Below are 27928 nucleotides of genomic sequence, written 5' to 3'. Positions count from 1 at the left end.
CTACCGTCTTGTTTTCTCACTTTCTGATGAAGGATCTTTAACCTGAAAAGTTAATCCTGTTCCTCTAGACCCCGCTAAGCATTTCCACCTTTTTCTGTTTTTAATTGGATTGCAGGGAGTGGCTTTTTATTGCGTGAAAAACATTGGGCCACAATATAGTACCTCATTAAAGACACAATCAAAGTGCTATTAACATTCATGGTGCCTGTTTGGGAACAATTCCCCATAAATCTCTACTGTCTAGTAAGTTGGAGTTGTTAAAGAGGGGCAAATTCAAAGTATTTTGAATTATTGAATTACAAAATTAAGTCGTTTCTTGGAGGAAGTGTAATTTATTTTAAAATTGGCTAATTTTACTTATCTTTCCTGTCTCCTGAATCTCCAGAATAAGTTTTCCAATAAATTATAATTTCAGATCTCTGCACGATATCCAGCATTCATGTTAAGGTTATGTTCTCCTTTGCTTATATGTCATTCAGATTTTAATGTTGAAGCAATTTATGAGCATGTGCAAAGAAAGTTCATTTTATAAGTAGACACAAAATGCTGGAGTAACTCCAAAGACGTACAGGTATGTAGGTTAATTGGCTGGGCAAATGTAAATATTGTCCCTACTGGGTGTAGGATAGTGTTAGTGAGCGGGGATCGCTGGGCAGTGCAGACCTGGTGGGCCGAAGGGCCTATTTCTGCGCTGTCTCTCTACATCTAAAAATCTAAAAAATCTAAAAAAAATCTAAAAAACTCAGCGGGTCAGGCAGCATCTCGGGAGAGAAGGAATGGGTGACGTTCCGGGTCGAGACCCTTCTTCAGACTGATGTCAGTCCCCTCCCCTGACATCAGTCCGAAGAAGGGTCTCGACCCGAAACGCCACCCATTCCTTCTCTCCCGAGATGCTGCCTGACCCACTGAGTTACTCCAACATTTTGTGTCTACCTTCGATTGAAATCAGCATCTGCAGTTTTTTTTCCCTTTTCATTTTATGTATCATGTAAAATTCATAAATCTACTTTATTACTAACAGTCATTTGTGATTTCACAGAGCAATATTTCTGAACTGGATTGGCATGGTTATAGTTCTTACGACAGCCTGCCTGTGTGGTTTAGTCATGTATGCTCTTTATGGCTTGTGTGATCCAATAAAGGCAAACAGAATTAGTAACACCAACCAGGTAAGTAACATTTAATTCTTTTTAAAATGAACTTAATCTGTGACTTCAGTTTTGTTTGCATATTAGATGATCTTTAAATCTTTAATTACAAAATCTAATTTCATAAACTTCAAATCTAAATGTCACCCCCCAAATTTCTCCCATAAACTCACCAGGACAATAGCCCTATTAAAATGAAACACGATTTTCATAGAATGAAAAGAAATTGAGAGAGAAAGTGGTAGAAAATTGAGATTCTGACCAGATATCAGGAAGGTAAATCTCAGTTACAGATAGATTGTGTCCATTCATGTTAAAGAATTTAGGGATGAGGGAGAGGAGGTATTTTTTCTTGTAGGTAAAGATTAGTTAGAAAAGGGGATGGTGCCGGATGGCTGATAAGTAGGTTGTCCAGCAGAACAAGCTCTGGGAACTGCAAATCAAGTAACTTGGGTGTTAAAAAGAATGAAACTACAAATCAAAGGAGTTACAGAAAAGAATCTAGAAAGCAAAAATAAAACTCAGCATGGAATTCAAAACCATTCTTGCTAATGTTAACTAAAGACCTGGAAATTCTTCCATGCTCATTTTCTTCAGTGCTGGGCATATTAACGATATTCCTCTTGCTAATACAAAAGATTATTTTTTAAAGGTTGTAAGATTTGTTCGTACCAGTTTCAAGTTAGTTCCAGCAGATCCCCTGTGCAACGTTGTACTACAATACAATACAATACAATACAATACAATACAATACAATATATCTTTATTGTCTGATGTTGAACTTTTGCAGGTTAGATGAACTTTTCCTCTCCCCTCAGGAAGTAGCACTCGGATTTTGCGTACCTTAATACAACCAGCACTTTTCAGATACTTGGGTGTTTACGCCTCTTATTGCGTTTCAATAAAGTGATTTTGACATGTTTGAATGGTTTTGCTAGTATTTCAGAAGGCAGTTAAGAGTAAACTATACCATGGTGGAACTGGAATGAATCCATATTCCTCTGAAAATGTGAGAATCAAATTAGGTTTCAAATTCACAAATTATATAAGCACATTAATTTTAATATTAATTCCTTGACTGTTGTGGGAACGGTTGATGTAGGCTGCTTCGGCGTAAATTGAATAACTTAGCCACTATACTATCTTACCCATGATGCCTCAAGCTCTATAACTGAGCCTGCCTTCAAGGCCGCATTTGGAATATTGTGAGCAATTTTGGGAGCCATATCTAAGGAAGGATGTGCTTGCTGGCTTTGGAGAGGATCCAGCGGAGGTTTACAAGAATGATCCCAGGAATGAGTAGGTTAACCTCTAATGAAAGTTTGTCAGCGCTGGGCCTGTACTCACTGGAGTTTAGAAGAATGATGGGGGACCTTATTGAAACATACAGAATATTGAAAGGCTTGGATTCAGTGGATGTGGAGAGGATGTTTCCACTAGTCGGAGAGTCTAGGACTAGCGGTCATAGCCTCAGAATTAAAGGACCCTCTTTTAGGAAGGAGATGAGGAGAAATTTCTTTAGCCAGAGGGTGGTGAATCTGTGGAACGGGGTACTGATTTCGGATGATCAGCCATGATCATATTGAATGGCAGTGCTGGCTTGAAGGGCCGAATGGCCTACTCCTGCACCTATTTTCTATGTTTCTATGTTTAATACTTAACATGTGGAGAATTTTGTTGTAGATAGAACTATGGAGCAAAATTAACATTCAGTATACATCCATCAATAGACAATAGGTGCAGGAGTAGGCCATTCGGCCCTTCGAGCCAGCACCACCATTCAATGTGATCATGGCTGATCATTCTCAATCAGTACCCCGTCCCTGCCTTCTCCCCATACCCCCTGACTCCGCTATCATTAAGAGCTCTATCTAGCTCTCTCTTGAATGCATTCAGAAAATTGGCCTCCACTGCCTTCTGAGGCAGAGAATTCCACAGATTTACAACTCTCTGACTGAAAAAGTTTTTCCTCATCTCCGTCCTAAATGGCCTACCCCTGATTCTTAAACTGTGGCCCCTGGTTCTGGACATCAGATTCATGTCAGCTGATGCTCTAAGTATAAATATAACGAGTAACAAAATAGAAATATCTCTTCATATATTGACATACTTACGTTCAATAACATCAGCAAATTAAACTGTGAGAAGACTACAGTATAGTTCCATTAATTTTAATATACACAAAGTTGTGATCTGGGCCAGGCAGAGTTTCCTAATGTGACCTGCTGCCTTATGACAGGAGTGCTGAAATTAAATATCACAACTTGTCTACCAAGCTTTCAGGAAAATAAATGTTAACTAAATTAAGAATGGAATAAGTATCAACTAGCAGCAATATCAACATTAGGATCCTTTTAGTTTAGTTTAGTTTAGAGATACAGCGCGGAAACAGGCCCTTCGGCCCACCGGGTCCGCGCCGACCAGCGACCCCTACAGACACTAGGGACAATATTTACATTTACCAAGCCAATTAACCTACAAACCTGTACGTCTTTTGCAAATGGTTTATTTTTATTTTATTTTCCCTGAAGCTGATGCCATTGATGGTTGTGGAGATTTTGGATCAGACACCTGGGGTAGCTGGACTCTTTGTTGCCAGTGCATACAGTGGCACATTGAGGTACGCCACACATCACACAAGGTTCAGGAGGGTGCAAGCTATAAATCATCGACATACCACTAATGCTAGATCGTGAAGATGCTTTTGGGCAGTTCAGACATAAGCAGTTGGACTGCAGTTTATTTTCCTGCATTTTTAGCATTTCTGCTCAGTAGTTTTTCTCCAAATATTTTAAGAACAATGAAAACAAACCAATGCCTCTTGAAGGAAAAAGTTTGTATTGAAGTGGGGTTTTTTTTTGCTCAAATAATCAGCCGTGATTGTATGAGAAAGATGGAGAAAGATTAAAAGAATTTTGATTTTGCACTGCATGTATCATGATTTTAGAGAGAAAGAAACATTTTTGCAAAGTCTTTAATCGTTAATTTTTTTTTAAAAAGCATTGTAAACCAAAGTGTATAGTAACATTTACTTTTCCTGTTGACAGCTCAATGTCTTCTGGCATCAGTGCTATGGCTGCAATCACTGTTGAAGATTTTATAAAGCCTATCTGGAAACCTTGGGAACAGCTTTCTAACAGGAAGAAGACACGGATCACAAAGCTCCTAGGTTATATTCTCGATCACAAAAATCTTCCACTTTATACCACTTAATTCCACACTCCTTGGGGGGAAGATGCTAAATTGGAGGGTAAATTGCAACATTACTAGGCAGGAGCTGGGGAGAGTAAATTAGGAGCAGATATTGTATAGGAAAAAAACTGCAGATGCTGGTTAAAATCAAAGGTAGACACGAAATGCTGGAGTAACTCAGCAGGCCAGGCAGCATCTCTGGAGAGAAGGAATGGGTGACGTTTCGGGTTGAGACCCTTCTTCCCGCCCCCTCCCCTGACATCAGTCTGAAGAAGGGTCTCGACCCAAAGCGTCACCCCATTCCTTCTCTCCCGAGATGCTGCCTGACCCGCTGAGTTACTCCAGCATTTTGTGTCTACCTTGCACATAAATGGAGATGGGTTCAACAGTTCAACAGTTCAACAGAGCTTTATTTGTCATTCGGTACCAAGGTACCGAACGAAACTACATAGCAGTCACACACAAAAGAAAAAGAACACAAGACACATGACCCCAACACAAACATCCATCACAGTGACTCCAAACACCCCCTCATTGTGATGGAGGCAACAAAACTTCCACTCTCTTCCCCACGCCCACGGACAGACAGCTCGTCCCCGACCGACCCGCACAGTCCCCGCAAGGGGATGGAAGTCCCCGCGGCCGAGTCGCACCGGGCGCTGAAACGTCTCGCGGCCGAGCCGGGTGATGGAAGGCCCCGCGGCCGAGCCGTGCGCAGCTAAGTCCCGCGGCCGAGCCGCACCGGGCAATGGAAGGCCCCGCGGCCAAGCCGCACCGGGCACTGTTAAGTCCAGCGGCCGAGCCGCACCGGGTGATGTTAGGTCCCGCAGCCGAGCCGCACCGGGCGATGTTAGGTCCCGCGGCCGAGCCGCACCGGACGATGGAAGGCCCCGCGGCCAAGCCGCACCGGGCACTGTTAAGTCCAGCGGCCGAGCCGCACCGGGCGATGGAAGGCCCCGCGGCCGAGCCGCACCCCGCGCCGTGAGGAAGAGACCTTAGTACGATTACAGTCGATACAAAACTTGGTGGAATTGCAGACAGTGAAGAAGGCTTTTATAGGATGTAGCATGGTATAATAATTTACAGATATGGGTGAGGAGATGTTGGACAATGGAATGTTGGCCTTCATAACAAGAGGAGTTGAGTATAGGAGCAAAGAGGTCCTTCTGCAGTTGTACAGGGCCCTAGTGAGACCGCACCTGGAGTACTGTGTACAGTTTTGGTCTCCAAATTTGAGGAAGGATATTCTTGCTATTGAGGGTATGCAGCATAGGTTTACTAGGTTAATTCCCGGAATGGCGGGACTGTCATATGTTGAAAGACTGGAGCGACTAGGCTTGTGTACACTGGAATTTAGAAGGATCAGAGGGGATCTTATTGAAACGTATAAGATTAATAAGGGGTTGGACACGTTAGAGGCAGGAAACATGTTCCCAATGTTGGGGGAGTCCAGAACCAGGGGCCACAGTTTAAGAATAAGGGATAGGAAATTTAGAACGGAGATGAGGAAAAACTTTTTCAGTCAGAGTTGTGAATCTATCTCTGCCTCAGAAGGCAGTGGAGGCCAATTCTCTAAATGCATTCAAGAGAGAGCTAGATAGAGCTCTTAAGGATAGCAGAGTCAGGGGGTAGGGGGAGAAGGCAGGAACGGGGTACTGATTGAGAATGATCAGCCATGAGGATGTAACTAGGAAAATTGACAAGGGAGAGTCAGTGGATGTGGTGTACCTCGACTTTCAGAAAGCCTTCGACAAGGTCCCACATAGGAGATTAGTGGGCAAAATTAGGGCACATGGTATTGGGGGTAGGGTACTGACATGGATAGAAAATTGGTTGACAGACAGAAAGCAAAGAGTGGGGATAAATGGGTCCCTTTCGGAATGGCAGGCAGTGACCAGTGGGGTACCGCAAGGTTCGGTGCTGGGACCCCAGCTATTTACGATATACATTAATGACTTAGACGAAGGGATTAAAAGTACCATTAGCAAATTTGCAGATGATACTAAGTTGGGGGGTAGTGTGAATTGTGAGGAAGATGCAATAAGGCTGCAGGGTGACTTGGACAGGTTGTGTGAGTGGGCGGATACATGGCAGATGCAGTTTAATGTAGATAAGTGTGAGGTTATTCACTTTGGAAGCAAGAATAGAAAGGCAGATTATTATCTGAATGGTGTCAAGTTAGGAGGAGGGGGAGTTCAACGAGATCTGGGTGTCCTAGTGCATCAGTCAATGAAAGGAAGCATGCAGGTACAGCAGGCAGTGAAGAAAGCCAATGGAATGTTGGCCTTCGTAACAAGAGGAGTTGAGTATAGGAGCAAAGAGGTCCTTCTACAGTTGTACCGGGCCCTGGTGAGACTGCACCTGGAGTACTGTGTGCAGTTTTGGTCTCCAAATTTGAGGAAGGATATTCTTGCTATGGAGGGCGTGCAGCATAGGTTCACTAGGTTAATTCCCGGAATGGCGGGACTGTCGTATGTTGAAAGGCTGGAGCGATTGGGCTTGTATACACTGGAATTTAGAAGGATGAGGGGGGATCTTATTGAAACATATAAGATAATTAGGGGATTGGACACATTAGAGGCAGATAACATGTTCCCAATGTTGGGGGAGTCCAGAACAAGGGGCCACAGTTTAAGAATAAGGGGTAGGCCATTTAGAACGGAGATGAGGAAGAACTTTTTCAGTCAGAGGGTGGTGAAGGTGTGGAATTCTCTGCCTCAGAAGGCAGTGGAGGCCAGTTCGTTGGATGCTTTCAAGAGAGAGCTGGATAGAGCTCTTAAGGATAGCGGAGTTAGGGGGTATGGGGAGAAGGCAGGAACGGGGTACTGATTGAGAGTGATCAGCCATGATCGCATTGAATGGCGGTGCTGGCTCGAAGGGCTGAATGGCCTACTCCTGCACCTATTGTCTATTGTCTATTGAATGGCGGTGCTGGCTCGAAGGGCCGAATGGCCTCCTCCTGCACCTGTTGTCTATTATTGAGATGACAGATGGAGTTTAATACAGGCAAGTGTGAGGTCAAATGCAAGGGATAAATATACAGTAATAGCAGGACCTTTAACTCCATTTATGTACAGGAGGATCTTGGGCATCAAGTCCATCGCTCTCTGAAAGTAGTAAATGGACAGAGTGGCAAAGAAGGCATATATATGCATATATATATATATACGCTTGCCTTCGTTGGTCAGGGGATTGAGTATAAGATAGTTGGGGGGGGGGGGTGTGTTTAAAAAAAAAAGTAAAGTGTAGCAGGATGCTGCCTGGGTTGGAGGGTGTTAGCTATACAGAGAGATAGGACAAACGTGGGTTGCTTATTCTTGAGCATTGGTGGCTGAAGGAAGATTTGTAGGAAGGTTGTAAAATTATGAGAGGTAGTATATTTAGTGTAGACTATCAGAATCATTCCCAGCCTGCCAATGTCAAAAACTTTAAGGTTGTGCCACCTGTGCAGAGCATTGGGGTGAGTGGGTGAAATTTTAAGGAGATGTGCGGGTTTTACAGAGAGTTTGGTGCCAGAAGGATGAGAGGAGATCTTATCGAAACGCATAAGATTATTAAGGGGTTGGACACGTTAGAGGCAGGAAACATGTTCCCAATGTTGGGGGAGTCCAGAACCAGGGGCCACAGTTTAAGAATTAGGGGTAGGCCATTTAGAACTGAGATGAGGAAAAACTTTTTCAGTCAGAGAGTTGTGAATCTGTGAAATTCTCTGCCTCAGAAGGCAGTGGAGGCCAATTATCTGAATGCATTCAAGAGAGAGCTAGATAGAGCTCTTAAGGATAGCGGAGTCAGGGGGTATGGGGAGAAGACAGGAACGGGGTACTGATTGAGAATGATCAGCCATGATCACATTGAATGGCGGTGCTGGCTCGAAGGGCTGAATGGCCTCCTCCTGCACCTATTGTCTATTGTCTATAATCACGCTGGGGGTTGGGGGTGGTGGCGGAAGCATATATGACAGCGGTAATCAAGCGGCTTTTGGACGAGCGCATCGTTGGAGGGAGAGGGATTATGTGCAGGCTGAAGGGATTCGTTTTATTTGACATCACGTTCAGCACATTCTTAGGCCCCCTCGGTCATGGTTGACCATGGGTGATGCATCCTAGTTGGCTGCTTGCTCCACACCTCGGCTAGAGCAGCGTCGCTTGTGGCTGAAGAGACCAATGCGGGAGTGACAGTCTCTGTGGCAAAGGTCACGTTTGTGTGCGGTCTCCGGTCTGTTGAAGTTGCTGCGCTCCTCTCTGCGTGCCCGCTTGTCTGCCGCTGCGTTCATCAGTTTCTCTTCCCCCGTTTTGAGGTGTTGGTTCAGGGTACCTCTCCACCTCGTGTGGTCAGCTGCAAGACTCTCCCAGGACCTCACATCGATGTCGAGCGCCTTCAAATCCCTCTTGTAACGTAGCTGGGGGCGGCCGATGGTTCTCCTCCCAGATGTCAGCTCTCCACAGAGGAGGATGTCTTTTGGAATACGGCCATCCTCCATGCGGTGGACATGGCCCAGCCACCGCAGCCTGTGCTGCCTGAGTAGAGTGTACATACTCGGAAGGCCAGCGTGAGACAGGATCTCGGCGTTGGACACTCTGTCTTGTCAGGGTATACCCAGGATACGGAGGATGCTTCTAAGGTGGGAGGTGTTGAGTCTTCTCTCCAGTCTGGCATATGTAGTCCATGTCTCACTGCCGTACAGCAGCGTGCTGTTGACACAGTTATACAAATAAGTACAGTTTTAATGATGCATTTTTGAAAAAAATAGTTTTTTTATTTTGATATATTGTTCTCTGACCATACACAGCTATGTTATTTGGATTTGCCATGATTGGCCTGGCAGGGGTGGCTTCTCTGTTAAAAGGAAATATCATTCAGGTAAGTGTTTAGTCATAAGTCATAAGGAATAGGAGTAGAATTAAGCCATTCGACCCATCAAGTCTACTCCGCCATTCAATCATGGCTGATCTAGCTCACCCTCCTAACCCCATTCTCCTGCCTTCTCCCCATAACCTCTGACACCCGTACTAATTAAGAATCTACAGGATCTATCTCTGCCTTAAAAATATCAATTGACTTGGCCTCCACAGCCTTCTGTGGCAAAGAATTCCACAGATTTACCACCCTGACTAAAGAAATTCCTCCTCATCTCCTTCCTAAAAGAATGTTCTTTAATTCTGAGGCTGTGACCTCTAGTCCTAGACTCTCCTACCAGTGGAAACATCCTCTCCACATCCACTCTATCCAGGCCGCTCACTATTCTGTACGTTACAATGAGATCCCCCCCCTCATTCTTCTAAACTCCAGCGAGTACAGGCCCAGTGCCGACAAACGTTCACCATACCTACTCATTCCTGGTTTATTAATGAAATATGGTTTTACTTGCGTGTCAAGTGTAGCTCTGAATGTAATCATGTTTGTTATCATTCCCAGGCATCACTAAGTGTGGCAGGAATAATTCAAGGACCCATACTGGGTGTATTCACTTTAGCAGCATTGTTTCCACAGAGTAATGGCAAGGTAAGAGCTTATTTTGAGAAAGCCATGACTGAAATCTGCTTTAAATTTACACCGGAAAATTATATTGCAAAGCAGGACACTGCAATTGTATAAACAATTATAATTGCCTTTTATCATGCCATCAGGATATTAGTCATCTCATCTCATATTTCGCTTGGGCAACTTGCAGCCCAGCGGTAGGATTCTTGATTTCTCTCACTTCAGGTCGCCACGGCATTCCCTCTATCTCTATCCCTCCCCCACCCAAGTCGCACAAGCTTCTCATTTTCACCCGACAAACAACTTACAATGGCCTGTTACAATGCTAGATAGAGCTCTTAAAGATAGCGGAGTCAGGGTGTTTGGGGGAGAAGGCAGGAACGGGGTACTGATTGTGAATGATCAGCCACGATCACATTGAATGGCGGTGCGTACAGGCTCGAAGGGCCGAATGGCCTCCTCCTGCACCTATTGTCTATTGTTTCCTTTTTCATTGTTACTTTTTTGCATATCTTTCATTCATTGTTCTTTATCTCTCCACATTACCGTCTATATCTCTCGTTTCCCTTTTCCCTAACCAGTCTGAAGAAAGATCTCGACCCAAAACGTCACCCATTCCTTCTCTCCAGAGATGCTGCCTATCTCACTGAGTTACTCCAGCTTTTTGTATCTATCTTCGGTTTAAACCAGCATCTGCAGTTCCAATAGACAATGGACAATAGACAAAAGGTGCCAGAGTAGTGACTTCTGCCCTTCGAGCCAGCAACGCCATTCACTGTGATCATGGCTGATCATCCACAATCAGTAACCCATTCCTGTCTTCTCCCCATATCCCTTGACTCCGCTATCTTTAAGAGCTCTATCTAACTCTCTCTTGAAAGCATCCAGAGAATCAGCCTCCACTGCCTTCTGAGGCAGAGAATTCCACAGATTTACAACTCTCTGGGTGAAAAGGTTTTTCCTCGTCTCCTTCTAAATGGTCTTATCCTTATTCTTAAACTGTGGCCCCTTGTTCTGGACTCCCCCAACATTGGGAACATGTTTCCTGCCTCTAACGTGTCCAACCCCTTAATAATCTTATATGTTTCAATAAGATCCCCTCTCATCCTTCTAAATTCCAGTGTATACAAGCCTAGTCGCTCCAGTCTTTCAATATACGACAGTCCCGCCATTCCGGGAATTAACCTCGTGAACCTACGCTGCAAACCTCAATAGCAAGAATGTCCTTTCTCAAATTTGGAGACCAAAACTGCACACAGTACTCCAGGTGCGGTCTCACCAGGGCCCTGTACAACTGCAGAAGGACCTCTTTGCACCTATACTCAACTCCTCTTGTTATGAAGGATAACATGCCATTAGCTTTCTTCACTGCCTGCTGTACCTCCATGCTTACTTTCATTCTTACTTCTTACACATATTAGCAATAAGACACCCATATAGTCCAGTTTCTTGCATTTGTTGCAACTTCATTGGGCCAGCACCTCACCATACTTGCGTTCAGTTTATTGTCCCGTGTGAAAAACGTTTTGCCCGATGGGGGAGGGGAGAAGAGGGAGTGGCCAGGGCGTGACTTTGCCTTGATTATGCTGCTGGCCTTGCAAAGGCAGTGTGAGGTATAAACGGAGTCAATGGAAGGGAAGTAGGCACAAAAAGCTGGAGTAACTCAGCGGGACAGGCAGCATTTCTGGAGAGAAGGAATGGGTGACATTTCGGGTCTGAAGAAGAGTCTCGACCCGATACGTCACCCATTCCTTCTCTTCAGAGATGCTACCTGTTCGGCTGAGTTACTCCAGTATTTTGTATCTATCAAAGCCCTGTTTCTTTTGCTGCACAATAATATGAAATGTTAATACTCTCCATCTGTGCCAGGGCGCGTTTGCAGGTCTGTGTGTTGGATTATCCCTTTCTATGTGGGTAGGAATTGCTGCTCAGATCTATCCACCCTCTGCTAAGTTTACTGGGTTACTTGAAACATCAATATCAGGATGCCCCCTGTCAAATTTCACCACCTCAACTCCTGTGAACGTGACATCACTGGCAACCACTGTGACATCTCCAAATCAAGAAAGGTAAGTCAATAAACGAACGTTCAATTCAGTGTAGCATTTTTTTTTAAAGGTTTTGCAATTATCCTGGTGTATGATTGCCACCTAACTTGTAGTTTAGTCTTCTGGTCTACAAGGATGTTATTAGTTCGTGACACATGTGCAACTATTTGATGGAAATGTCATCTTGATAACATTTTTCAATTCTGAGTCATTTTCCTCTGGCCAGTACATTATGATGCAGAGACTCTATTAATTAAATTATATTCACTATTTAAAAATAGGGATTTTATGTGGAGTAATGACAAAGATAGTGGCCTGTCAAATGAATGTCAGTGTAAAGACACAAGAAACTGCCGATGCTGGCTTACAAAAAAAAGATACTGAGTTTAGTTTAGAGATGCAGCGCGGAAACAGTCCCTTCGGCCCATCAGGTCCACGCCGACCAACGATCCTTGCACACCAACACTATCCTACACGTACTAGGGTCAACCTCTACATTTACCAAGCCAATTTACCTACATACCTGTACATCTTTGGAGTGTGGGGGGGAAACCGAAGAGCTCGGAGAAAACCCATGCAGGTCACGGGGAGAACGTACAAACTCTGTTCAGCCAGCACCCGTAGTCAGGATGGAACCCGGGAGTCTGGCGCTGCAAGCGCTGTAAGGCAGCAACTCTACTGCTGCGCCACCGTGGATTTCCGGAGTAAGTCAGCGGGTCAGGCAGCATCTCTGGAGAACATGGGCAGGTGATGTTTCTTGTTGGGACCCTTCTTCAGTCTGAATGTAGTGGGGGGGGGGGGGGGGGGAGACAAAACCAGGCAAGTGATAGGTGGATGCGTGTGAATGGGGAGGGGTAGGGGGAGGGGGGTTGGTTGGCAGATGGTCAGACAAAGGCTAGAGAGGAAAGGGCAGAATGTGATTATAATATACTGATGAAGGTTGGCGTAACGTTGGCGATGAGATTATGTTTAAAAATAATCATGAGCTGCTTCCTACATGAATTACAGTTCTTTTTCTTTTCTTAATATATTTCAGACCTAGCATAGCTGAAGATTTCTACTCCTTATCTTATCTCTACTACAGCCCACTTGCTTGTCTTAGCACTGTCGCGGTCGGATTAACAATTAGTTTATTCACTGGTAGGCAAAGTTAATATTTTAATTCATCAAGTTGACCTTGAGAATCATAGTGTTGTCACAAAGCAAATTCATACCAGTCTTTTTTTCATACTGCAAAATTTTCAATTTTAGTTTAGTTTAGAGATGCAGCACGGAAACAGGCCCTTCGGCCCACCGAGTCCGTGCCGACCAGCGATCCCCGCACACTAGCACTATCCTACACACTAGGGACAATTTTCAATTCTTACCGAAGCCAATTAACCTACAACCCTGTACATCTTTGGAGTGTGGGAGGAAACCGGAGCACCCGGAGAAAACCTACGTAGTCACAGGGAGAACGTCCAAACTCCGTACAGACAGCGCCCTTAGTCAGGATTGAACCTGGGTCTCTGGCGCTGTGAGGCAGCAACTCTACTGCTGCGCCACCGTGCTGCCCCTATTGGATTATCAGATGTAATCGAAGATGCTGTGAAGGAGGTGGGGTTTAGGATGGTTCCCTACCACAAAATATGACAATACAAAATAATTTAGGCAATGTTTTTGAAAAATACATGAAAATGTTCAACTACATCACACGAAACGCCAAGCTGAGTGAGTTCATTTTTGGAGGGCAAATCCTGCTCTCAATTTTGATCAATAAATGTTCAAACCAGTGATTTATATAAGTTGCACATCATAATAATATAAAATACAAGGCAGGACAATAGTTGAGTTTTAAGAGTGAGGAAAGATTGAAAAGACTAGGCTCGGATTCACTGGAGTTTAGAAGGTTGAGAGGGGATCTTATAGAGACATATAAAATTATAAAAGGACTGGACAAGCTAGATGCAGGAAAAATGTTCCCAATGTTGGGCGAGTCCAGAACCAAGGGCCACAGTCTCAGAATAAAGGGGAGGCCATTTAAAACTGAAGTGAGAAGGAACTTTTTCACCCAGAGAGTTGTTAATTTGTGGAATTCTCTGCCACAGAGGGCAGTGGAGGCCAAATCACTGGATGGATTTAAGAGAGAGTTAGATAGAGCTCTAGGGGCTAGTGGAATCAAGGGATATGGGGAGAAGGCAGGTGCGGGTTACTGATTGTGGATGATCAGCCATGATCATAATGAATGGCGGTGCTGGCTCGAAGGGCCGAATGGCCTCCTCCTGCACCTATTTTCTATGTTTCTAAGAGTGAGTGAGATATATATGACCATGCACAGATGTGGAAACTAAATTGACAATTTAAACTTCATGACTTTGCCACACTGGGAGTTGTGGTGAGCTAGCAAGCACAGTCGCGATGGATGAACCACATTAAAGCAAGTTAGACAAAGCATGGTTTTAAGATTATTGAGAATGGATGGCAGGAGATTTAACCAACTGAACACTGTTACTTTTGGACTGGACTATTCCAAAGTCATGGATGAGGCTTTTGCGGGGTGGGGTCAGGGGGGATGAATTGAGTCAGGAGCAAAGAAATAGCATGTTATGAAACAGGCAGTCAAAATGATCAGCACTTCAACTCCCCCTCCCATTCCCTATCTGACCTTTCTGTCCTGGGCCTCCACCATTGTCAGAGTGAGGCCCAGCGCAAATTAGAGGAACAGCACCTCATATTTCGCTTGAGTAGTTTACACCCCAGTGGTATGAACATTGACTTCTCTAACTTCAGATAGTCCCTGCGTTCCCTCTCTATTCCCTCCCCTTCCCAGTTCTCCCACTAGTCTTCCTGTCTCCGACTACATTCTATCTTTGTCCCGCCCCCCTCCCCTGACATCACTCTGAAGAAGGGTCTCAACCCAAAACGTCACCTATTTCTTCTCTCCCGAGGTGCTGCCTGACCCGCTGAGTTACTCCAGCATTTTGTGTCTGCCAGTCAAAATGATCACTTGATAAAATGATTGGGAGTTCAATTCAGAGGCAAATATTCCAGCAGGATTGAGATTTTGCAAATAAATTCAAAACAATTCGATAAGGCCCAGCGCTGCAGAGAATGACAAGGATTTAATAGAAATGACTATAATTGTGAAGGATTTTGATTGTGATCGGATCAGAATATTTTGTGTGGTTGCATAGTCCATGACACTGCAATGTCAATTAGTGATTGTTCCTGAGAATTTTGGAATTTATATATGGATCAGGATTGTTGGAGCAGCAATACTTTGCCACAGGCTTTGGTTTGCAAGAATGCTATTTAATTTTATACTCATAAGTTGAAAAGTATTTGAAGCATTGGGAGATGCTGGAAACTGGAGTAGAAACAGGAGAGATGCTGGATGAATATCCACGATCGGGCAGGTTGGAGAATGGGGACTGTACCCCATCTTGTGGAGTCTGATGACAGAGGAGTAGAAGCTGTTCCCGGGTCTGGTAGTGCACACTTCCACATCTTCTGCCTGACAGGAGCAGGGAAAAGAAGGAATGACCGGCGGAGAGGCCTTTGATTATGGCTGTAGGAAAATAACTGCAGATGCTGGTACAAATCAAAGGTATCACAAAATGCTGGAGTAACTCAGCAGGTCAGGCAGCATCTAGGAGAGAAGGAATGGGTGACGTTTTGGGTTGAGACCCTTCTTCAGACCGATGGCTGTTTTCCCGAGGCATTGGTTGGTGTAGATGGAGTCGATGGTGAGGAGTCTGGTCTGTGTAGACACAAAATGCTGGAGTAACTCAGCGGGTCAGGCAGCATCTTCAGAGATGCTGCCTGTCCCGCTGTGTTACTCCGGCATTTTGTGTCTACCTTTGATTTAAACCAGCATCTGCAGTTCTTTCCTAGACAGTCTGGTCTGTGTGAAGGACTGGGCTACATCCGCAACACCCTGCAATTTCTTGCGGTCTTGGACAGTAGCTGTTCCCAGACCAAGCTGTGGTGCAACCAGACAGTAAGATTGACCCTGAGCCTGGGCCTAAAGGCCCATTGTCCTGGCGGTGACACAGGGTCAGTGGTGTAGAGGTGGGCCTGGCCTGGGGATGCAGTGGGTGTCCTCGCTGCCACTCCACGCTGCTGCACCAACACCTCAGTGGGGCGTCCGGCGGTGCCTAAACCGCGAGAGTTTATCGAAACGTATAAGATTATTAAGGGGTTGGACACGTTAGAGGCAGGAAACATGTTCCCAATGTTGGGGGAGTCCAGAACAAGGGGCCACAGTTTAAGAATAAGGGGTAGGCCATTTAGAACTGAGATGAGGAAAAACTTTTTCAGTCAGAGAGTTGTGAATCTGTGGAATTCTCTGCCTCAGAAGGCAGTGGAGGCCAATTCTCTGAATGCTTTTAAGAGAGAGCTAGATAGAGCTCTTAAGGATAGCGGAGTCAGGGGGTATGGGGAGAAGGCAGGAACGTGGTACTGATTGAGAATGATCAGCCATGATCACATTGAATGGCGGTGCTGGCTCAAAGGGCCAAATGGCCTCCTCCTGCACCTATTGTCTATTGTCTATTGAGAGTTCCCCCGACTGCTGCAAGGTCTCCAGTGGCCCACTCCACCACCGACACCGACCCCCGAACACACCGTCCCCTCGCCTCCCGCGGCCACAGCCCCGCTTCTGTGTGGCAAGGCGCCCCCCCCAGCTGACCGTGGAACCCCGAGAACACGTCCAGGAGTGGTTCACAGCCCGCTCACTAACACCTATCTTCTCATAAGGTCATAAGGATAGCAGCAGGATTAGGCCATTCGGCCCATCAAGTCTACTCCGCCATTCAATCACGGCTGAGCTATCTCTCCCTCCTAACCCCATTCTCCTGCCTTCTCCCCATAACCCCTGACACCCGCACTAATCAAGAATCTATCTATCTCTGCCTTAAATATATCCACTGACCTGGCCTCCACAGCCTTCTGTGGCAATGAATTCCACAGATTCACCACCCTCTGACTAAATAAATTTCTCCTCATCTTCCTAAAAGAACGTCCTTTAATTCTGAGGCTATGGCCTCTCGTCCTAGACTCTCCCACTAGTGGGAACATCCTCTCCACATCCACTCTCCTCTGTTTCTCTTTCCCCGGATCTCGCCTGACTCCATGAATGTTGCCAGCATTTTCAGCTGTTAATCTCAAATATCAGTTTTATCTCTAATGTTGGGGACGTGAGTGGCCTCAAGATTCCAAATGCAATTCACCCTGTAGAGTATTGTGTTGTGACCAAAAAACATATGCACAATTCCAAGTGTGGCTGTGATTTATAAAGTGCCAAGTGTAGACAATAGGTGCAGGAGGAGGCTATTCGGCCCATCGAGCCAGCACCGCCATTCAATGTGATCATGGCTGATCATTCTCAATCAGTACCCCGTTTCTGCCTTCTCCCCATACCCCCTGACTCCGCTATCCTTAAGAGCTCTATCTAGCTCTCTCTTGAATGCATTCAGAGAATTGGCCTCCACTGCCTTCTGAGGCAGAGAATTCCACAGATTCACAACTATCTGACTGAAAAAGTTTTTCCTCATCTCAGTTCTAAATGGCCTACCCCTTATTCTTAAACTGTGGCCCCCTGTTCTGGACTCCCCCAACATTGGGAACATGTTTCCTGCCTCTAACGTGTCCAACCCCTTAATAATCTTATACGTTTCGATAAGATCCCCTCTCATCCTTCAAAATTCCACCGTATACAAGCCTAGTCGCTCCAGTCTTTAAAAGTGTACTCACTATTTCAAGAGGCAATATGTGTCATATGTGCAGACAACGGAATTACATTTTTGCTTGTTGCAGTTTAGCAGGCTGTAAATGCAATAACACCCAGATAAAATATAACAATCAAAAATACAATAAATTAATAACTCTAATACTAGGTAACCATAATACTGTACAGTGGTCTCTGGGAATTACTGCAGCAAAGAGTCTTCAGTTTTGATCTATCTGTTTGAATGCTCCTTGGTGTACAACCCATTCTCCAGCTGGTGGCATCACATCACAGCACTGGAGTACTGCAGATGCTACGAAATGGAATGCGTAGGAAGGAACTGCCGATGCTGGTTAAAACCAAATATAGACACAAAATGCTGGAGTAACTCAGCGGGACAGGCAGCATCTCTGGAGAGAAGGAATGGGCAACGTTTCGGGTCGAGACCCTTCTTCACAGTCTGATCTTCGCTATAAAATGGAGTACTTGCACCTTTTAGACGTCAACTCATCCCATTGTGTTTTTCAGCCCATTATATATCTTTGAAGTTGCTGTGGTATTACAGGGAAACAAAAACCAATATTCCACATTAGCAGCATCCAGGGCCTGGAGATCCTTCTCTGTTAGGATGCTGATTGGTTTTGTTTCCAAGATGAGTTCATTGAAACGTACAGAGTAGTGAAAGGCTTTGATAGAGTGGATGTGGAGAGGATGTTTCCACTAGTCGGGAGAGATTACGACTAGAGGTCATAGGCATTTAGGAAGGAGATGAGAAATTACTTTAGTCAGAGGATGGTGAATCTGTAGAATTCTTTGCTGCTGAAGGCTGTGGAGGTTAAGTCAGTGGATATTTTTAAGGCAGAGATAGATAGATTCTTAATTAGTGCGGGTGTCAGGGGTTATAGGGAGAAGGCAGGAGAATGGGGTTAGGAGGGAGAGATAGATAAGCCACGATTGAATGGCAGAGTAGCCTTGATGGGCCGAATGGCCTAAATCTACTCCTATTCCTTATGTCCTATGATGTCTCCTTTTCTTCAGCACAGTGCTGTATTTGGTTCTGCCCACACGAGAGGCAAAACGGTCCTTTATTTGAAGATAGGCACAAAAAGCTGGAGTAACTGAGCGGGACAGGCAGCATCTCTGGAGGGAAGGAATGGGCGACATTTCGGGTCGAGACCCTTCTTCAGACTGGTTAGGGATAAGGGAAACGAGAGAAATAGACGGTGATGTGGAGAGATAATGAACAATGAATGAAAGATATGCAAAAAAAGTAACGATGATGAAGGAAACAAGCCATTGTTAGCTGTTTGCAGGGTGAAAACGAGAAGCTGGTGCGACTTCTCTTCCAAGAAATGGCATCTCTGGCAGCCCAGTATTTGCAGTAACAGTGCAGATTTTGTGTTCACGCCTTTGGAGTGATTCTTAAAGTAACAACCATCGTGGCACAAAAGAGCAAGCTGAATTAACTTCCAGCCCCAATATCCCTTTGATGCAGAGATCCAATCTAAAAAATAAACCATGTTACCAAACCAAAATTTTAAAAAGCCACGATCATATACAACGGAGATTTTGCTGTTACTACCCATACTTAGTCTTCTCTTAAACTGCCGGAATGGGTGCAAATCACTCAGAAGCACAGTCTCTTGCCCAGAGTAGGTGAATTGAGGACCAGAGGACATAGGTTTAAGGTGAAGGGGATAAGACTTAATAGGATCTGAGGGGTAACATTTTCACACAGAGGGTGGTGGGTGTATGGAACAAGCTTCCAGAGGAGGTAGTTGAGACTGGGGCTATCCCAACATTTAAGAAGCAGTTAGGTACATGGGATAGGACAGGTTTGGAGGGATTTGGACCAAATGCTGGCAGGTGGGACTAGTGTAGCAGGGACATGTTGTCCGGTGTGGACAAGTTGGGCCGAAGGGCCTGTTTCCATGCTGTATCACTCTGACTCTATGACTCTAGGTCACTTATATAGCCAGCATTTTATGCTCCTGCCACAAAGGTAATCTATTTGGAGGTTTTGCAAATAGACCTTGAAATATTGCATTTTTCTGAACCCCAACATTAAAATCAGATTTCACTCATACTTCCTTCTGGCTTCCTTCCAACTGTAAACCACAGCAACCTTGCTGCCTACAGTCCATTATATATTGCTCTTCCCCAACCTCGCAGACTTCCACCTGCAATTTCCAACTCACGTGGCCTTCTCTCATCAGCAATTAGCCGGGTCCAATATCAATGGATTGCATGATGAATGTGTAGGAAGGAACTGCAGATGCTGGTTTAAACCGAAGGTAGACACAAAATGCTGGAGTAACTCAGCGGGACAGGCAGCATCTCTGGAGAGAAGGAATGGGTCACGTTTTGGGTTGAGACCCTTCTCCAGTCTGTCTGTCCCGCTGAGTTACTCCAGCATCTTCGATTGCATAGGAATCCTGTTTGTATTACAGAGTGCGTGTAATTTGCAAAAAATTAAATCCTGGCATAAGATTTCAGTATTTCATTTCCGTCTCTTCATTACAGGTGGAAATGAGAAAGTGGATCCTTCGCTAATTTCTCCAATTGTACCCACCATTCATAAATTCATCTTCAGAATCAAACGCTCACTTCTAAAACGAGAAACGGTAAGATAATTATATATAACCGTTAAAAAATATAATTATAGGGTCTTGTCTAATAGTGTTTATGTTACTCTAGCAACAATTTGAACTGCACTAATCATCTGGTAGCAAAGGTTCAAATCCTGCAGCAGCAGCTGAAGATATTGAATTTGTTTAATTGATCTGGAAATTAAACAACACTACGTGACAGTGAGGGTGACCTTGAAACTGCCAATTGCCATTTAAAAAACATTTGGTGTTTTTAATGTTGATGTTTTCACGAGTGGGAGAGTCTTGGACTAGAGGTCATAGCCTCAGAATTTAGGAAGGAGATGATGAGGAATGTCTTTAGTCAGAGGGTGGTGAATCTGTGGAATTCTTTGCCTCAGAAGGCTGTGGAGGACAAGTCAGTGGATATTTTTTAGGCAGAGATAGATGGATTCTTGATTAGTACAGGTGTCAGAGGTGATGGGGAGAAGGCTGGAGAATGGGGTTAGGAGGGAGAGATACTGTAGATCAGCCATGATTGAATGGCGGAGTAGATTTGTTGGGCCGAATGGCCTAATTCTGCTCCTATCACTTATGATCTTATGATCTTATGATGTTCTTTTATGGCATCATTAATTAGCCTGGCTTGCATGTGACTCATTTGTCCTCTGAAATTATCTACAATGGATGTTTTTCTGATTGGAAGTCTGTGACTTGTGGTGGGCCACAGGAATCGGTGCTGGGATCTATGCTCTTTGTGATATATATTAATGACTTGTTCTATAACCTCTGACACCCGTACCAATCAAGAATCTATCTATCTCTGCTTTAAATATATCTACCGACTTGGCCTCCACAGCCTTCTGTGGCAAAGAATTCCACAGATTCGTCACCCTCTGACTAAAGAAATTCCTCCTCATCTTCCTAAAAGAACGTCCCCTGCACCCTGTCCTTCCCCCTCCCCTCTCTCCTCAACTCCCCCTCTCCCCTCTCCCCCACTACCCCCTTCCCCTTTCACCCTCCCTCCCTCCTCCCCCTCCCCTCCCCACCCCCTCCCTCCTCCCTCCTCCCCTTCTCCTCTCTACCCTCCCTCTCTTCCCCCCCACTCCATCCCCCTCAACCCCCCCTTATCCTCCTTCCTTCACCCTCCCTCCAACCCACTACCTCCCTCCCTCCCTAGGAGATAGATTTAAACTTTGAAATGTGAATAAGTTAAAAAACATATCACCGATTTCAATAAAATCACTTGCATTATCGCTAAAGTGACGATGGCGAGTAAGGTGGGCCTAAAATTGCCGCGCTATCGTGTACCGTTTTGGCTGAAGTTCGATCACAAACAAACAAACAAACGAGAGTTTTAGTAAATAGATGAATGAAAGAAATGCAAAAAGATAAGGATGATAAAGGAAACAGGCCATTGTTAGCTGTTTGCTGGGTGAGAACATGAACCTGGTGTGACTTGGGTGGGGGAGGGATGGAGAAAGAGGGAGTGCAGGGGTTACTTGAATTTGGAGAAATCAATATTCATAGCACTCGATTGTATGCTGCCCAAGCGAAATATGAGATGCTGTTCCTCCAGTTTGTGATTAGCTTCACTCTGACAATGGACGATGCCTCGGACGGAAAGACCAGTGTGGGAATGGGAAGGGGAATGAAAGTGTTTGGAAACCGGGAGATCAGGTAGGTCCAGGCGGACTGAGAGAAGGTGTTCAGTTTGCAAAGTATACTCTGCAAAGAAGCAATGCGAGTAGAATTTAAAAAATAATCAAGCCACCTGCAACATGTGTTTCCATCCCTCAGGGATACATTTATTGATGGGAATGCATATATAAAGCTCTTGATTTCCTTTTGTATGAAATAGGTGCTCCTTGGCTATTCTTGTGAAGGGATTGTGCTCTCTTAATCTTGAACCCTCAAAAGGTTATAGTTTTAAAATCATTTTAAGTTTCTAAATAAGTTAATTTGGTCATACCTCAGTCTGCGATATTCATGGAAATTCTACCTATTATGCAAAATGTTTTCAAAATTTGATCCTTTAAGCTCTGGTATCGCACTAATGAAATTGCTGGATCTCTTCTTGGTTCAATATGTATTTACTAAAGTGCAGTAAGCAAAGTTGAACAAACTATGATAAGATGTGACAGACAGGTGCTGATTTTTTTTTTTGACTTCCCTTCAAATAAAAGCTTGGATTGTTTGTCTATGTTTGCTTTTATGTACCTGTTTCAGAAGTTGCTCTCTTTCACAAATTTCTCACATCTGTGAACCTACCTGATCTATCATGTTCCTGTGTTCTTTCCATTTGTCTAGAATAACGAGTCGCAAATCCCCAATCCAGTGTTCAGAGAAAATTCTGCAAGCTGTGAAAAGACAACCCAATTTTAAATCCTCACATTGACCAGGATATCAGATACCGAACTTGTGGGTAAATGGGAATTAGTTATTCAATGAAGCGCTACTCAACTTCCATCAAATGAATCAATAAAACAATCAGATTTCAGAAAAATTATTGGCTGTTATTTCTTTCATTGTAATGTAAATATGTCATTTTTTAGTTTGTCCTATTACCAAGCCATGGGCAGATGCAAAAGGCTGTGGAAACATTGATGATATTGGGGTGTAGAGTGTGATTGGGCAGTGGAGTGGATAATGGAATCAAGGGATATGGGGAGAAAGCAGGAACGGGGTACTGATTTAGGATGATCAGCCATGATCATATTGAATGGCGGTGCTGGCTCGAGGGGCCAAATGGGAGGGGGTGGGGTGGGGGTGGGGTGGGGATGGGTTGGGGTGGTGGAGTGGTTGGGGAGGCGTTGGGGTGGGGTGGGGAGGGGTTGGGTTGGGGTGGGGGAGGGGTTGTATGGGGTGGGGGGGGTTGGGGTAGGGTGGGGAGGGGGTGGGGTGGGGAGGGGTGGGGTGGCGGAGTGGTTGGGATGGGGAGGGGGAGGGGTTGGGGTGGGGGGGGTTGGGGTGGGGAGGGGGTGGGATGGTGGAGTGGTTGGATGGGTGGGGGAATAGAGAGGATGTCAGTGGCTGGGGTTGGGGAAGCTGGGTGAATGAAAGGAGGTGTTTCCAACATTGGAGAATTCAATGTTCGTGCCATTGGATCGTAGGCCACCTGAACGAGATATGAAGTGCCATTCATCCAATTTGCAGATAGAGTCACAGAGTGATACAGTGTGGAAACAGGCCCTTCGGCCCAACTCACCCACACCGGCCAACATGTCCCAGCTACACTAGTCCCACCTGCCTGCGCTTGGTCCATATCCCTCCAAACTTTTCCTATCCATGTACCTGTCTAATTGTATCTTAAATGCTGGGATAGTCCCTACCTCAACTACTTCCTCTGGCTGCTCGTTCCATACACCCAACACCCTTTGTGTGAAAAAGTGCATTGTCACGTGTACTGAGGTACAGTGAAAAGCTTTTGTTGCGTGCTAACCAGTCAGCAGAACGACCGTACGTGATTACAATCGAGCCATTCACAGTGCACAGATACATGATAAAGGGAATAACGTTTAGCACCAGGTGAAGCCAACAAATTCTGACCAAGGATAGCCTGAGTGTCACCAATGAGGTAGACACTCATTCACATAACCTCTGGAGGAGGCTGAGGACAAACAGGTAGGTAGGGGAAGGGAAAGCTTCTGAGATACAGTGAGATACAGTTAGTTTTGGAATGTTGGCGCTTCTCCAATCTCTTCAGTGCTGTTGCCTGTTTCCTTTGCTGCTGTAATTGCTTGCTTCACATGTCTGCTTGCAGTAACTAGCGCGCAAGGACATAGATCTTTTTTTAAACAAATTCCCCAATCTATTGCTATTCAATTAATCTCTCTGTGTTTTGTTCTTCCTGAAACAAACTTCACATTTATCCACGTTGTACTGCATCTGCCATACATTTGCCCACTCATTCAACTTAGGTCGTAAGTATTTATTCACAAAATGCTGGAGTAACTCAGCAGGTCAGGCAGCATCTCTGGAGAGAAGGAATGGGTGACGTTTCGGGTCGAGACCCTTCTTCAGACTGAGATGCTGCCTGACCTGCTGAGTTAGTCCAGCATTTTGTGAATAAATACCTTCGATTTGTACCAGCATCTGCAGTTATTTTCTTATACAACTTAGGTCGTAAGGTCGGAAGGAATAGGTGCAGAATTAGTCCCTTCGATCCAACCTCTCGATTGCCTTGAAACCATTTTGCATCCTCCTCACAACTCCCAGTTTCACTCAGTTTTGTGCTGTCGGTTGACTTACATGTGTTCCATCGGTTCTCTCATCCAGATCATTGATGTATATTGAGAATAGCTGGGCCCATGGACAGATCATTGCACCAACCATGAGTCACCATCTGCCACCCTGAGAAAGTCCTGTTTATTCCATTACTGGTCGCTGTTCATCAACCGATCTAAACAAAAATCTCTGCATGTTATTTGAGTGCTTACAAGCAGTTCCTTTAAAATCCACACAGTTGCATCGTTGCACCATTTCTACTTTGGATCATTCTTCGATGCAAGAAGTGACCAATAGATCATGTGGTTGGTTATAAAATCTTGGACTTTTAACCTGATTTTGCTCTGATCACTGGATTGGGATTTTAGCTCAGCAGAACAAGCAGCAATGGCCGAGAAAAATGTCCTGCAGGTTTGGGATTATGTTGTGTTTGCCGCTATGTTGATCATATCTGCTGTGATTGGCCTTTTTTTTGCTTTTAAACGTGGAGGGGCGAAGAGTGGAACTACAGAAGAGTTCTTGATAGGAAATCGGTAAGTATACCGTTGGCAAAGACGGCAAAATAAAGATTGTTGCAAATCCGATAGGACTTCGAGAGATATGGCAGTGATACCTAGATTTTTGAACATGGGAAATAATGTGCAATTTAATGTAGTTGTACAGTTAAGCTCAAGGTTTAGTAAGTTTGAATTTGTGCTAAATCACCAACATCAATGGGGGTTGCATTATTGGAAACATAGAAAATAGGTGCAGGAGGAGGCCATTCGGCCCTTCGAGCCAGCACCGCCATTCATTATGATCATGGCTGATCATCCACAATCATTACCTCAGCAAGATCTGAAAAAGCGACAGAAAAAAATGGCTGTGATATTAGAGGAAAGAATTGGCTCCAACATTATAAAACGTGTATTTATGTAGTAACTTTTATGACCAGCTTGTTCCAAAATTCATTACAGCCAATGAAATACTGGTGAAAAGCCATTGCTATTAATGTAGAAAAACCTTCAGTCATTTTGGACAAGGCAAGTCCCCACAAAGACCAAAGTGGTATTGACTGGATAATTTGCTTTTCTAGATAAGGACACAGAGTGCTGGAGTATCTCAGCGGGTCAGGCAACATCTGTGGAGAACATGGATAGGTGATGTTTCACAGAGTGCTGGAGTATCTCAGCGGGTCAGGCAGCATCTCTGGAGAACATGGATAGGTGATGTTTCACAGAGTGCTGGAGTAACTCAGCGGGTCAGGCAGCATCTCTGGAGAACATGGATAGGTGATGTTTCACAGAGTGCTGGAGTAACTCAGCGGGTCAGGCAGCATCTCTGGAGAACATGGATAGGTGACGTTTCACAGAGTGCTGGAGTAACTCAGCGGGTCAGGCAGCATCTCTGGAGAATATGGATAGGTGATATTCTGGGTCGGGACCTTTCTTCAGTCTGAAGAAGGGTTCTGGTGAGAAAGGTCACCTATCCATGTTCTCCAGAGATGCTGCCTGACCCCGCTGAGTTACTCCACCACTTTGTGCCTTTTAGTGTAAATCAGCATCTGCAGTTCCTTGTTTTGACAATTTTCATCAATGTTGTTTGATGGATAGATATTAATTAGGAATAACTGCCCAATTCTTTGTGTGTTTTGGAACCTTTATCAATTGTCTGAGAGGATAGAGAGGCCTTGGTGTGACATCTCATCCAAAAGGTAGCATTGCTGATACCGGAGCACGCCTCATTACTGCGCTGAAGAGGCAGCTGGGCTTTGGTAACCTGTGGAATTCTCTGCCACAGAAGGCAGTGGAGGCCAATTCACTGGATGTATTCAAGAGAGAGTTAGATTTAGCTCTTAGGGCTAAAGGAATCAAGGGATATGGGGAGAAAGCAGGAACGGGGTACTGATTTTAGATGTTCTGCCGTGATCTTATTGAATGGCGATGCTGCACCTATTTTCTATATTTCTACGTTTACTCAGGTTTGTGGAGTGGAGATTTATATGTATAATGGCCCGACTCTGCCATTTATAAAATTCATAGATTAGAATGGAATGGAATTCACAGAGACGGTAGCAGAGAATATTAGTTGGTGCGTGTTAGAGTCGGTACTTGCAAGAAAATAAGTAGGTGAAGAAATGGAGTTTAACAGGATAATGGACAGGTATTATTTCTCGCCCGCAGACAGTTATCTGCTTACCCAGTGGCTCTTTCATTGGCTGCCAGTTTCTTGTCTGCTATTACGGGTAAGTGAATTTTATTGCACGACAAAAGTTAGTATATAACCCTGGTCAAAAATTGTTGAATTAACATGTAGCTTGCCAAACTGAAGCTAGCTAATGTGTCAAAGTCCTTCATTCCTTTGGAAATTGATCTGAAGCCATTTGATTTCATAAGTAGTTTATTTTCTCTTAGATAAGTGTACACAGGAAGATATTTGCACCTCTTCAATCTGTTCATCTCTCTCATTCTGTTTTAATTTCACGCCTTTGTTCCTACTGCCAGTCTATCCAAAACAAAACTCCCCCTTGCCTGTGTCCACCTGCCACACTTTGTCCTTCCTCCAACTTCAGTGACCTCACCAACACTACGTACAATTGCAACAAAGCCTCCCAAAAATGTCACTCTAACCCTTTTGGCAATGAAAGCCAACATTTTGTTTGCCGCCTTAACTACTAGTCGAGCCCTGTCTGTCGGCTTATTGTGATAAGATAGAAAACATAGAAAACATAGATAACACACCAGCGAATGCAACGCCGGAGACTAGGGTTCGATCCCGACTACGGGCGCTGTCTGTATGGAGTTTGTACGTTCTCCCCGTGACCTGCGTGGGTTTTCTCCGAGATCTTCGGTTTCCTCCCACACTCCAAAGGTGCTTTCCTGAGCTAATCCCATTTACCCGTCCAGTGCATATCTCTCTAAACCTGTCCTATCCGTGAACCTGTCCAAACGTTTTTCTAAATGCTATATTTGTACTGCCTCTTCCACTTCCTCTGGCAGCTTGTTCCACACACTCACCACCCGCTGTGTGAAAGTTGAAAAATATGAAAGATACCGAATATTGTATCAGACACAAATTAACCCTTCTTCAAGGTCAGTCCTCTGTGAAATGAAACGTAAGCGACTTAAACAATTGGATACAAAACCAAAAGCTCCATGTGGTGACAAACTGGAAATCTAACACATTGATGGCCTTCCGAGGCAGAGGCCTGATATCGATGACTCTAAATCTCCCAATGGGTCCACTGTAGTGGTTCCAACTACAGCACTCCCAAACATAGGACAAGGTGAAGTCACCACCCTGCGCCCCACCTGACCTCACCCAGCCAGCGGCCACGTGCTCCTGCCCCATCAATGGCGGTCGCTCGGGCCGGGAGGCGGGTTGCTACGCAACCTCCATCAGGAGGCGCCGGGGCCTCCGGGCCTACACTGTCCCGACTGACCTACACTGTCCGTAAGGTGGGCACAGATTTTTTCCTACCATATTGTCCGGGCCTACAGCACCCCTGGGCCTAATACGAGACAAGGGCGGTCCCGTACAGGACAAGCCAATTTAGCC

General features: G+C 44.9%; 2 protein-coding genes across 2 annotated transcripts in view; both read left to right on the top strand.

The window, feature by feature from the left end:
• LOC144594654 (sodium-coupled monocarboxylate transporter 1-like) overlaps positions 1-22590 on the top strand; it is a 37781-nt gene extending 15191 nt beyond the window's left edge. Inside the window, exons 9-17 of the mRNA XM_078401455.1 lie at positions 1040-1169; positions 3680-3768; positions 4196-4317; positions 9130-9200; positions 9756-9842; positions 11691-11890; positions 12906-13009; positions 20100-20200; positions 22475-22590. Coding sequence (XP_078257581.1) covers positions 1040-1169; positions 3680-3768; positions 4196-4317; positions 9130-9200; positions 9756-9842; positions 11691-11890; positions 12906-13009; positions 20100-20200; positions 22475-22549 — 979 coding nt within the window. The 3' untranslated portion in view covers positions 22550-22590. The remainder of the gene's footprint in view (positions 1-1039; positions 1170-3679; positions 3769-4195; positions 4318-9129; positions 9201-9755; positions 9843-11690; positions 11891-12905; positions 13010-20099; positions 20201-22474) is intronic.
• Positions 22591-24741: 2151 nt separating this feature from the next.
• LOC144594970 (sodium-coupled monocarboxylate transporter 1-like) overlaps positions 24742-27928 on the top strand; it is a 32060-nt gene continuing 28873 nt past the window's right edge. The window contains exons 1-2 of the mRNA XM_078401916.1: positions 24742-24924; positions 26554-26615. Of these exons, the coding sequence (XP_078258042.1) occupies positions 24779-24924; positions 26554-26615 (208 nt within the window). The 5' untranslated portion in view covers positions 24742-24778. The remainder of the gene's footprint in view (positions 24925-26553; positions 26616-27928) is intronic.

This window comes from Rhinoraja longicauda, chromosome 6, assembly GCF_053455715.1.
Source record: "Rhinoraja longicauda isolate Sanriku21f chromosome 6, sRhiLon1.1, whole genome shotgun sequence".
Lineage (NCBI taxonomy): Eukaryota > Metazoa > Chordata > Chondrichthyes > Rajiformes > Arhynchobatidae > Rhinoraja > Rhinoraja longicauda.
Note: the sequence above shows the minus strand (reverse complement) of the source record. Positions and strands in the feature narration are given on the sequence as shown.